Below are 12,436 nucleotides of genomic sequence, written 5' to 3'. Positions count from 1 at the left end.
GGAAGTGCAGTGTAAGGGCCCAACATCTTCAGCTGGTGGTCTCTGGGAACGGTTACAAAACTTTATTCTTGTTCAGTTTAAAGGAAGTTTCCAAGAACATTTCACTGTTAGAAACTTGCAGAACAGAGAAAATTGATTCTCTTCTATTGAACTAATTAGCTTTTATTAAAGGGTATATACAAAAATATAAAAAGCTTAAAGAATGTCTTCCATTACAAAGCATTGAACATCCCTTAGAGCGCTTGAAAAGCTAGAACATTTAACCCTCGTGTTCTGAACAGAGTTGTGACTGCAGCAGCTGGTGTGTAGGGGTGTTAAGTTGTATGGTAGGTTCTAACAAGCTTGCACAGTGCTCATAGGTCACCTGTACTGGAACTAGATGCTTCATTCCCCATTTAGACATTAGGATACACTGCTCAGCATCAGTCTGACTTGATCCCAAGGCAGCACCCCTCCACTTCAAATAGAATTAACCTTTTGAGAGAAATAAACATACATTATGGAACTAGAGACATATAACCATATCAGAAAACGTCTGTATTCCACAGGAATGAGTGAGTGACAGTCCTGGACCAGGGGGAGCTTGGCTGGGGTTTAACTAGGATCAAAGTGCTAACTAACTAGAGAATTGTGCAAAATGGAAACCCTTAAATATGCCAGACATGTCAGAGGAACCATCGGCCCTTTTAACCACTGCTAAATCACAGCTGTTGTAATGAATTACATGTCATAGCTTTCCATTTTTCACCATATTTTAAAAGTAACTCATTTTTGTCACTTCCTCCAGACTCTCATCCGCATTTATACAAGTTTAATGTTTTGTAGAAGATGCAAGACATCTTTCTTCAGAGAGTCTTATTCAGGTGGTGGAGGGTCTTGCGTTTCACGCTTCACTGAAACAATAGGGAAAAGAGCACTTACACATTTCAGACAGCTTAGGTAACTGCAGAATGCTTCATGGAATGAGGGCTCTGTTAATAACAATCGTTTTCCTTTGTGCCTTTGTTTGAATCCATTTGATTACGCAGATCTACTGCAGCCATAGGCAGAAGTGACTTTTCATCTGGCATGCCAATTTTTCCCTTCTAATCACTGCTAAAATTCATGGTTTGGGTGTTTTCATCTCCTAAGAAGCATCTCTATTTTTTCTGCACCCTACCTGAAACTGCATACAGTGACTTTATCACCAGTTCTGGGGTTGACAGAACACAGCACTCATTGCAGGAGCTGGGCAGGGCCAAAAAGTGAGTGTGGGACAACTTCCCTCCAACCACACCCTTCCTGCTCTGGCAGCCATCCATCCCTGGCATGGCCCCCTCCACTACCTTTGTGACCGATCTTGTTGTTTAAAGGATAACATTTAAAGACAGAGACTACTGCTACAGGCAGGATGTGGCTTACACAGAACACGCTAATTAATTAACATTTCAGAAATCAGAATACAGCACAATCCCAAGAAGTAGAAGACATAGGGTTAATCAGTGTGTTCACTTACCTGTCGTTTATTTTACCCATTACATTAGAAAGAATTAAGAGTTAATTTGATTTTGAGTTTACATTCTACCGTAAAACTCCTTAAATAAGGTAAAATCACAAACAACATGAGCAGTTTTTTGAACATCTACTTACATTCATCCCTAGCCTTCATACGTGCGATAAATGAGTAACTTTTATTTCTTCTGTAGTTCTCATACGGGTCATCTAATGCAACTCCCACTCCTTTATATTGATCCCATTTGTCTCGAATATCTCCTCCTTTAATTGGGTCCTGAATTCCTTGTTCCTTGGCTCCCAATCCACCAGACCCACTCCATCCTGTACAAAGTACACGACACTGTAACTTGTAACCATTGCAACACTAGAATTGCGAACAGACATCCTGGAAATAATGAATAGAACTGCCAGTTCAATGTGGCAGGGTAGTAACAGTCTGAAACAACGTATGAACTGTCCCATCTACTTCAAAAGCAGCAATTCTGGGAGCTGAACAGCATCAGCTCAATCCCTAAAAGCTTTCTAAGAGGACAAGCACAAGGCCAACCTGTCCTGTCAGTCCTGCTGATGCTGATCTGTGCTATAAGGAGATGAAACGTGCCAGGTAGTTAAATTCTATTTCATGCTAAGCTCACATCCCTCTCATCCGCATCCTTCTCATGTTTCATGCTCTCTGTATTACATCTCTGAATATCCTTATTCTCACCTTAGAATACCAAGGTGCTGTAAGGGACAATAATTAAGATTTGCAAAGATTAACTGGATGCAGGAGCTGCTCGCCCCATTTTGTTTGCTGGCTTATGGCAGATTCAAGAACAGCGCCTTACCCATTTTCACAAGCATCTGATGGCCTTTATTTTCCTCTCCAAGTCTTGATTCTGGAACAGGAGGTCCAGAACTGGAACCTAAGCCAGCAGAAGAGCTAAGGAAATAAGAAGATGAAATTAAGAACAAGCAATAACTGTTCTGACCCAGTGCAAAGTCATTTATGTTCTGTTAAACATTAACACCCAGTGTAACCTTGTCTGCTCTACTAAGAAATTCTTTTATAAAGCTGTAAACTTACAAAGGTAAAAAGAGAAACAAACAAAAGCTTACGGAGGGGTGGGGCTACGAGAGCGAGACCGGCGCCGCCTGCCTGGAGAGTAAGACTTGGATCTTGATCGTGACCGTGATCGTGAACGGCTGTGAGAAGAGCGGGACCTGCTCCGGCTTCTAGAAAGAGACAGCACAAACCCATCAGTCACACAGCACACCAGAGCAATGCCCAGGGTTCCACGCTCAGCCCTGCAGGTCGTTCCCCCACCTCCACCTCTGAGTTCCGCACTCTACCTGGACTGAGAGCGTGAATAGGATCGGGACCGAGAGCAGGAGCGAGATCGGGACCTTGAGTAGGAGCCAGATGACTTTGAAGATCGTGAATTGGAGCGGGAGGAGGAGCGACCTCGGCTTTTAGACCGACTGCGAGACCGAGAAGGGCCACTGCACAGACAGAAGCAGAAAAACTCCTGTGAAACTCCTTGGAGATGCTTGAGCATCTCAATGTAACTGTGCTTTTGATCAAACTGAAATCACACACACAGCATTTCTGCAAACAAGCCCAACAAAACTCGAGTGCAAAAAAGAAATTTTCTATGGATTACACCAATTAAAACTCAGTTAAATCCAGTAACATATTGCTGAACTGTTTCCCTACAACAGTGCAAGGCAGTCCTAGCACCTTCCAAACAAACAGCACGCACAGAAGGCAGCAGACAAGGTCTCTCACCTATTTCTCTTCTCCTGACCTTTCCTCCGCCTTGCTCTCATTTTAGCTCTGAAGAATTCATACAGTCCATTCTGCTCCCAGCCTTCACTGCAATAAATCAACCACACATAGAACAGACATCTGTAAAACTCAATCATGATCAACAGAGGATTTCCGCTCAATGTGGTAGGGAACAAAGAGCCTGGGCACCAAGGTCTTGCAACATCTCAGTGTAAGATCAAACGGTTTAAAATACAACAAGAGCACTTGTTCTTAGCATTAGAAGAACCAAGACATGGGTGAAGGAAGAGAGAACCACTTCTTGGTTTGAGACAGCTCCTTAGGGCATTTTCCTTACCATATTGTTAGCTATACCTACTCTTACCTGTTTCTAGGCCTGTCATGAGATGGTGGACTATAAAATGCCTCAACCGCAGCCAGTAGTCTCTCACTGGGGGGCATTGGGGGTGGAAGACGTATATCTTTAGGATCTAAAGGTTTATACTCATGATCTTCAAGCTGCCGGAAACAAAACAAATTACATTCTTGTCATGTGTCATGGGGTGGCCAATCTGAAGAGATAAATATAAATTTAACCTTGTAGGGACCTCACAGTTCACTATTGGATAAAAATGCTCCAGTAATAAGGATTCTGCAGATGACCCAAAGCTTTCTTGTGCTATCACCATCATTTTGAGATAAGCCAGTAAATACACATACTGAGACATTAACTGGACCACCAGGTAGATCAATTGCAGGTGTTACCTATCCAGCTCTGTGATAATAGTGCCTGGATTGGAAACCTGGTAAAAACCGGTGCGTGCTGAGGGTAACAGAAAGTTAAGATGGAATAGACCTGTTTGTTCATCTCAAGCACAGAATGCATACATGCATATATCCCCCAAGATGTTGATACAGATACGTATCCCTACCATTCGTTGTTTGTGTGTACAACATTAGTGTCACAAAACATCTATGTAAGAAAGAACTCCAAATACCAAGACTAGCGTACAGTGGCCCCACCAGAACCGCCAGTTCCCTCTGCCTATATGGAAATCACTGGAGGTAACACCGTCAAAAGCACATCAGTCTTTCACGTATACAGGCTTAACTGGCTTTCACTAGAACACAACACTTCAGATTCTCACCATTTACACTACCTTCCCCGTCTGCTGGATGGAGAGATGTGAAATCATAAGCGTCCGTGTTAAACTGCCTGTAACGCTGACTATGGGATTTTGATGGAGTCTGGGCCCATCCCAAGCACTTACTTTTACAAGTGGAGCCATCAGTCCAGCAGGAAGATCAAAATAGGGAACATTTGGCACCAGACTGGGATCATCGTGGTTCATGTGAGGGGGGCCTTGTCGCCGCATGTGAGGAGGCTGCCCATTAAATCCATGTGGGGGAGGCCCAAAATCAGGGTGCTGCGGCCCTCCCCAGGGAGGATGCTCGCTGATTCCAGGATGAGGCAATCTGTGCCCAGGGTGATGATGAGGAGGTCCAATTTCTGCACAGAGTGGAAGGGTTAAAACATTTTACTTAGCTGTAGAGAAAGGAAGGCAATCAGAAGCGTACTTCTATTAGTGCATTTATCTTAAAAACAACCTTGGCACCTAGAGCCTTGCAGACCAAGAAAAGTGACAGAAGAACTAGAGGCTGGCTACAGGCCCGTATCCATGAAAGTCTTGCAGCACATCTCCCTCCCTGGCTATAGCAAATACCCTCAAGACAACTGGATATTAACTGTAAGTCACCCCTTACTGTAGAACACACTGCATTCAAAAAGTACAAGAAAGATGGCTCAAGAACAAAAGGTTTCAGGTGCAGCAAGGCAGATACTTGATGGGACCTATCTCTGAAGCCTAAGTACAGAACCATGGCTTAGCAGCAACCCAAGCAGATCTGTAATAGGTAAAAGTCTATGCTAAATCAATATATGTAAAGAAAGAAATATGGCAGGAATTAACTCACATGAGTAGGTGACAAGAAAACCCTTTGTTTAAAGAGATGTTTCAAGGAGAGTAGAGATAAGTAGATAGTAGATATCCTGTTAAAATAGAGAAATGAGAGACATCTATCCAATCACTGACAGACAAATCACTGTCACGTCACCATACTCTGCCAAACTCATTGCAATGTGAAAAAGGGGAGACTGAAAATCAACACCTTCTGCAGTGGGACCAGGAATTTTTCCAGGCAAAGTCACTTACAGCCACCATTACTCCAGCTCCCTTCAGCCTGTGCTACTTGACTCATCTTTATTAGAATCAGAACATGACGTGTAGTCACTACTTCATCCCTTTCCTAATTTTAGCCATCCGTTTCAGTACATCCCCTCCTCCAACATTTTTGCATGACTGAACAAACGTTCTGGGTCACCAATACAATCCAAGACAGCCTTTCTCATTGAAATCTTTAATCCTCCTTCCTCAGACAAGAAAAGCTGTTCTCACAACTCTTAAAAAAGACACAACAAAAGAACACTCACAGTCCCAAATAGATCATCCCCCAGGTTTCAGCCTTTTTTGGACTTGCGGAACTAAGAATCTTTTAAGCTTAGAACAGCATCTCCTCCATCACCATTTCAAGCTACAAAAAGCAAAAAAAAAAAACAAAACAAAAACCAACTACGTTGCCATTTCTCACACAACCTGCTGCACAGAACCACAGGGATCCTTAGACACTAAGTTGACAATGACTATATCCCAGAATAATCGTAACTCCACAACATGAAATAGAAACCAAATCAAGGAAGAACTATTCCAGACTCCGTGAAGGGGCCTGTAGCCAAATCAAAGCCACAAAAGCCAGGCACACAGTGCACCAGCTACGTTCTCATATGGTCCAGCAAGAAGAAAACCAAAGAAAGGGAGAGGAGGCAAGGATCGTTTCACCAGCAATTACCAAGCCACACGAAGGCAGATAATTAAGAGAGCTTTTCAGCAAAAGCAGAGAGGAAGAAAAGCACATAGGTGCACAAGAACAAATGTTTCCAGCCTGTGTTCCTCTAATTTCCTGTAGCAAAGCAGGAGTTAGCTGAGGAGCCCTCACCTACAGCTTAACGCACAGGAAACTGAATTTGCAAGAAAACACTTCTGGACTACTTCAAAAATGAAATAAATGGTTGCAAAAGGAGTGTTTAAACAGCTGCTGACTTGAGTCTGAATAGCAGTTTCTGAGAGGAAAGGATGACTCAAAAAAGTAAGGAACCATCCAACTATGCAGGTATTTCCCAGGCTACTTAGTAGCAGCTTCCCTAACCCAGAAACTCAGTGTTCCTCAGGAAGGCCTGAGCAGTTCACCAAGAGTAAGCTGTCACCCCAGAAGCACTGACGTTTGTAATGGCAATCGTAATGCAGCGTAAGAAAACCTGGCCTGGTACACACTTTACCTTGAGGAAAATCCCCCTGGGGGTAATCAAAACGATGAGGATAAGGAGGCCTTTCAAAGGGATGGCGAGGTGGAAAATCATCCTGCATGAAGCGAGGTGGAAAGCGGTTGAAATTATGCGGATGCGGGGGCTGGTTGAATTGGGGATGTTGCTGATGTGGAGGAAATGGGCCTCTGAAGTGAGGTGGCCGCTGCATTCGAAATGGAGGTTCCCTTTGACCCCCACCCCATGGAGGTTGTTCATGCTGGTTGTTCCACGGTGCTTCAAACTGGTTGTTCCAAGAAGGATCAGGCTGGTTGTTCCAAGGCGTCTCTCGCTGATTGTTCCAGCCTTGATCTCTCTGTTCGTTCCACATTCCTTCATGGTTGTTATTCCACGGAGGACAATGAGGTGGTCCCTAGTGGTAAAGGTAAGGAAGGAGCCTGGTCATTAGGCTACAAAAGAAAGAGCGCAATAAAAACAATCTACCTTTTAAATAAGTATCACTTGTAGGCAATATGCACAGGTAAAACAAATTCTGAACCACCACAGCTTCAGAGAAAAGACAAGAAAAGACCAAACTGATACTGAACCAGTGTTGAATTCAGGAAAAGTACCTCTTGTTCTGCTTGTTCACAGGGAATGTGTTGTAGTTGACACAATGAAACGTAGGTTATGCCTTGCCTTTAACTGCCCCAAATCAGAAAGTTTTGGATTTGAATCTGGATTTATCACATTCCCAGATTTTCAACACATATCATGTACCAAGACAGTCCACCTCCCTTCACCTATTATTTCAGAACAGTGTTTGATACCTGTTGTTGACCCCACGGTGCAACAGGATGAGGCTGGTCAAACCACGGAGGTTTATTTGGAGGAATCTGATCATGAGATCCAGGGCCACGTGGTCCACCAGAGGCAGGATCCTGCACCCCAGACCCTGTTGTGTCATACTCTGAAGAACCAGCCAGAGGCAGCTGAGATTTACCATCATCTGAAACAAATCGGAAACAGTTGGATGCGCCCAAGGCAAATACAGTTATGAAGACACCAGCACGCTTAAAACAGATTCCACCTGAACTTTGCTGGATATGTGAATGTACTGCAGAAATCTACCCACTGAGCTCTGCATGGGTCCTCAGAACAGGTCAGTACCTGCTTGTGTCACTGGAGCAGATGGCGGAGCTGAGGCTGGCGCTGCTGTGGGCGCTTGAGGCGGGGGTGTTGATTTCACCTCATTCTCTAGTGGTGGCATTTGTATTTGTTGTTGCTGCTGCTGCTGCTGCGTTAAGCTGTTTACAAACTCTTCGTGTTGAGTTTTCAGGTTCTGTATCTGCTGTTGGAAGGCAACCTGCACAGGCTGTACTACTGTCGCATATTCAGTGATCAAATTTGCCTGATGAAAAATTAAGAACAAAGTTTGTGCTGGACCTAAAACACTTACAGTTTGTTTTCCAAATGTGTACATAAGTAAGAAAAGGGTGACTTTTCTTTTGTTGCTAACCTGGTACTGGCCAAGTCCAAGAGCTGGGCTCTGCAGTTGCTGAATAATTGATTCATCAAAGTACCCATTTTTCTCCCACAGCTGAAGAAGCTGCACAAATCAAGAGTGAGAGGTGTTCAGAATTGATTAACAGTTAAAAAGTGACTCAGCTTTTTCTTTATGTTTCTAGCTTTGTCAAATTTACAAATTTTAAGTTGCGTTTGGAACCGCTGAAGGCTCAGACACACTCATCCATATGGCAACTTTTAAATAAATCCCAAGGCCTTTTATAGTGTCTTGTTCAAGTTCAGGTTCAAACTCAAAGCACATCCTGTTATAGGCTTTGCAAAAGCAACCAGACTAGAAGAGTCTCAGCAGTCTTCTTTTACCCTTTGTGAATTTGCTTAGCGTTAACCTAGCAAAGCAAAGCATAAAGTTAAACCAACACCAGGTACTCACTCTGGCAATTTTCTGTTGCTTATCCTCCTCCACTGCTAAAAAACTGGTACAATATATAGGTACAACCACCTTCTGTAAAGCAGCCAGAAGATCTCTTGCTTGCTTCCGTTGGCTTCAGAAAAAGGGAAGATAAGAGTTATTGCCTTTCACTACAGCATGAGGAGCTTTGGAATTCAATTCCTTCCCACTCCCAATCTACCAAAAATAGCGGATTCATAGAAGTACAGAAGTTCCTCTGTGTCATTTTTACAGTGCAGCCTTATCTGAGATAAAAACACACAAAGTAGGTAAAAGCTGAATTTCATTATTGAAACACTAGATCAGCTACGGGCATATTAAGACACCTGCTAAAAATAACAAACATATAGAAAATAAAAGGTGAATAGTCATACTGAGAACGTAATAAGCAGAGAGATTTCACCAAATTAATCAAAACTTGAAGCTGGAAAACATAATCTAATCCTCACCAGTGATGCAACACATCATTGATTAAGTAGATGAGATGTAACCGAAGTTCAAAGTGAGCTCCTTCAGCTGTTATACGATTTCGCAGGTGCCCAGCCATCAGCTCACAGTGTGCAGGAGATTTTGCATTACTAAACATCCAGTTCTTGCCAGCCTTAGAAAAGAAGATTTTAAATATTTTAAGTCAGTATAAGGTGTTCACATCATAAGGATTTCCTAGAACTCTGAAATAACTGCCAGAAAGGAAATGTTCCAGTAATTTTCTTGTCTACCATATGGTAATTAAGCTACTGTTTTCTATACAGTCAGAAAGTTCCTACTGTACTTAATGCATAACATCACCAAGTAACAATCCAGACTCGGAATACTTACTGAGATCGCATCTTTGGTGCACGTGTCAATTATTGGCTGCAGCAAGTTGTCAAATTCATTCATATCTAACTGCGTTTCCTCCAAAACTTTCTGCATTTGTTGCTCTATTGCAAGGGCTACTGCAGAAGTGACTTGTTCCTGAAAAAAATATAATTGATAAAATTATATTACACCCAATGCTCTTTTAGAGAACTAAATTGCTGTAAGCTGATCCTTGTAACCTCTTAACCATACACAGCTGTCCCAAGACCTTTTACAAGCAACTGGACTACACTGAAATGCTTCAATTACTTCTTTTTGAGGAGACTGTTCTCATGCTACAGTAAGAAGTCTAATTACCTCCACCATTTCTCTCCAGCTTCAAGAAAAACTTTAAGAGCAAAATGCTGACTACAGAAACAACTAGTTCAAACACACAGTGCCTTCCCACCCCCAATCAGAATCCGCCTTCAGGTACCACAGGATGGAATTTCTTGCAGTTCCCAGCATCCTGCAGCATTCAGTGAAGATTAAAGCAGTCATAATTTATTCCACTCAGCAAATCAGCATGGCTTTCCATATAGTAAATATCTTAATAAAGGATCAACCTTACTAAGGCATCACGTAATCTGCTCTAAGCAGATGAAAGCAACCATAACAGAACAAAAATGGGTAAAATAATGTCCCATGCTCACCAACATACTGCCTCACCACCACTGATCAGAATCAAGCCTTCCTCCCTCCTTTCACTCCAGTTTTTTACAGCCCAAGATAAGCCAGGTGAGAGACTATTTTACACCAACCTGTCTCATAGCAAGGAGCTGCTGCTCCTGCTGCTGCAGGTTCCACTGACTCTGCTGGATGAGCTCCTCCACAGAAGGAGTGCCCTGTGGAGCAGGGATGGGGGCAGCAGGTGGGAGGGACGGCTGTGGCAGTGGCTGGATCTGTGGAGGAGCCTCAATATCTTGACTTTGCTTGCACAACACTATGAAACAAAGCAAACTCTTTAAGTATCCACGTATGAAAGCCACACATCTTTCCCCTTTATACAACGATTTAATACATAACGAACACGATGCTGGAGAGCAGCACCGCTGGAGGAGATTTGGGGGTCTTTAGTCGTCAGCAAGTTGAACATGGCCAGGAGCCACCGGCCAGAGCCGGGCGCCCTGCAGGAGCCGAGCTCCATCTCACAGCCCAGAACTCACACCCGGGGGGGTGCGACAGATCCGCGGCCCAGAGGACAGTGAAGGGCCGCACAGCGCCATGGGGGCACGGCGGGGCCGAGGGGGAGGGCGGGGAAGGCCGCGCTGTAAGGGAGCGGAGCCCAACTCACGCTGCTGCTGCTCCAGGGCCAGCTTGTACTTGTAATAGCCGTAGAAGTCGCCCCCGAAGAGGAAGGAGAATTTGGGGTTCTCCTTCTGCTTCTCCATCGTCATCTTCTCGAACTCGGGCCCGTTCCGCGCCACGAACTGCGCCAGTTTGTCGATGACATTCCGCAGCTCCTGGTCTGTGAGGAAGCGGCTCCGTCAGACCGCGCCGGCCCCACACACCCACGTACCCCACACACTCCCACCCCTCCGCCCGCTGCCCCCCGTCCTCCCTTGCCGCGCTCACCGTCGGGCGGCAGCGGCATCTCCATGGCGGCGGGACAACGGGGCGCCGCCGCTAGGCCGCAGCGACCGGAAGTGCCGCGAGACGCCCGGAGACACGCGCAACCGCGCTTTACGGCCGCGTCTCCATGGAGACCAGCACGGCGCAGCGCGCGCGCGGCCGCTCGGCCCCTCCCACCTCCGGGCGGGAACGTGAGCGGGGCGGGGCGGCCGGTCGGACTTAAAACCCAACGATTATTTGCCCTATAAAACGGCATTTAAGCAATACCTGAGCACCGGTGCTTTCCAAGTGATTTCTTTACGCGGTTAAATTACACCTGATGCTCCATCAAAGCAGCATTAGCGATACCACACCATTAAGGAGGACCAGTTTTGCAGTTGCCCTCGGGTCCCAGCGGCTGGGAGCCCTCCAAGGTCTCCACAGACACGGAGGTGGAGGCTGAACGTGAACCCCAGCGCCCCGGGTTCCTTCCATGCAGAGCTCCAGTCACACACAGCACTCACAGAAAGGCAGAACCTTTTATTCTTAACAGGACATTCCACGAGGCCCCCGCTGTATTATCTACTGAATAGAAAAGCTCAGAAGATGGATGTTTTCTTGTATCCACAGCCCGCCTGTGGTTCTACATCACCCTGCAGTCCTGGAGGTGAACGCTGATCCCAGAAGATCAGATGAAGTTCTTAGTTCATACATTAAAATCTCATTCTTACTGATGCTTCCAGCCCAGCCAAACCATTATCAGCTCTGCACGTCAGAGCACACGCAGTCACTTGAGGCCACCACGTTCCTCAGCCTGCAGCAATGCCGTATCCATGCAGCAATGCTGGATCCACAAGTGCCCCCAAACCTACAGTTACCTGACAGAAGCAGCCATCAAAAAGCATCTCAACGTCTGGTTTATTGTAGGTGAACAAGCGTTACTGTCCCAGAAAGTCACTGATGTGTGGATCTTCCCACAGTCCCACACAGGTCTCAGCTTCAGCTGCGATACCCACAGGCTGGAGGGCAGCAGCACAGGCAATCCAACAGGTACCATCCAGAGCTTCACAGAACAGCAGCGTTAAAATGAGGACAGGAAAACAATACAAAACCATCTGCTAAAGTGCCACGTTTCATACTGCAGGGATTTTCTTTTTTGGTAAAAGCACCCATATTCACATCAAAGTATGGAGCAGCAACACAAAACAAAGACAAATGGTGGCTGCCACCTGCGTATCTGCACTTCTGTACCTATGGATCATGGTTGTATCATACACCTCTGATATCGGGATTGATTTATTTGTTTTACCATCTCATGCCACTACTACAGAGTTACCCAATAATTATTTTTTGACAGCTTACAGCACGGTTCAGAAATGGAAGCCTTAGAAAAACAAAACTTTCCCTGTATTTATATTGCAGTGTTTCGCAAATAGCTACATAGCAGAACTCCCTTCTGCAAAATGCTACA

General features: G+C 45.0%; 1 protein-coding gene across 2 annotated transcripts; it reads right to left on the bottom strand.

Moving 5' to 3' along the window:
- Nucleotides 1-144: 144 nt before the first annotated feature.
- On the bottom strand, nt 145-11,123 carry CHERP (calcium homeostasis endoplasmic reticulum protein). Of its 2 annotated transcripts, none has more exons than XM_015886151.2 (18): nt 10,990-11,123; nt 10,709-10,882; nt 10,176-10,357; nt 9,394-9,531; nt 9,024-9,175; nt 8,557-8,668; nt 8,119-8,208; nt 7,770-8,010; nt 7,430-7,608; nt 6,636-7,032; nt 4,513-4,751; nt 3,627-3,760; nt 3,263-3,349; nt 2,827-2,976; nt 2,593-2,709; nt 2,322-2,416; nt 1,630-1,815; nt 145-893 (listed from the first exon to the last, which is right to left on the bottom strand). In XM_015886151.2, the coding sequence occupies exons 1-18, from the start codon at nt 11,012-11,014 to the stop codon at nt 856-858; spliced, it is 2,736 nt and encodes a 911-aa protein (XP_015741637.1). In that variant the 5' UTR covers nt 11,015-11,123; the 3' UTR covers nt 145-855. The 2 variants fall into 2 exon arrangements, with proteins under 2 accessions (XP_015741637.1, XP_015741638.1); XM_015886152.2 differs by having other exon boundaries at nt 145-474.
- Nucleotides 11,124-12,436: the final 1,313 nt, after the last annotated feature.

Source organism: Coturnix japonica, chromosome 28 (assembly GCF_001577835.2).
Source record: "Coturnix japonica isolate 7356 chromosome 28, Coturnix japonica 2.1, whole genome shotgun sequence".
Lineage (NCBI taxonomy): Eukaryota > Metazoa > Chordata > Aves > Galliformes > Phasianidae > Coturnix > Coturnix japonica.
Note: the sequence above shows the minus strand (reverse complement) of the source record. Positions and strands in the feature narration are given on the sequence as shown.

Coding starts and splice junctions, on each gene's coding strand:
- CHERP (XM_015886151.2), bottom strand. CDS start 11,014: ATGGAGATGCCGCTGCCGCCCGACG. Junction 8,011..8,118: donor TTGGACTTGGCCAGTACCAG/GTTAGCAACAAA, acceptor ATTTTTCATCAG/GCAAATTTGATCACTGAATA. Junction 4,752..6,635: donor CCAGGGGGATTTTCCTCAAG/GTAAAGTGTGTA, acceptor CACTCTGTGCAG/AAATTGGACCTCCTCATCAT.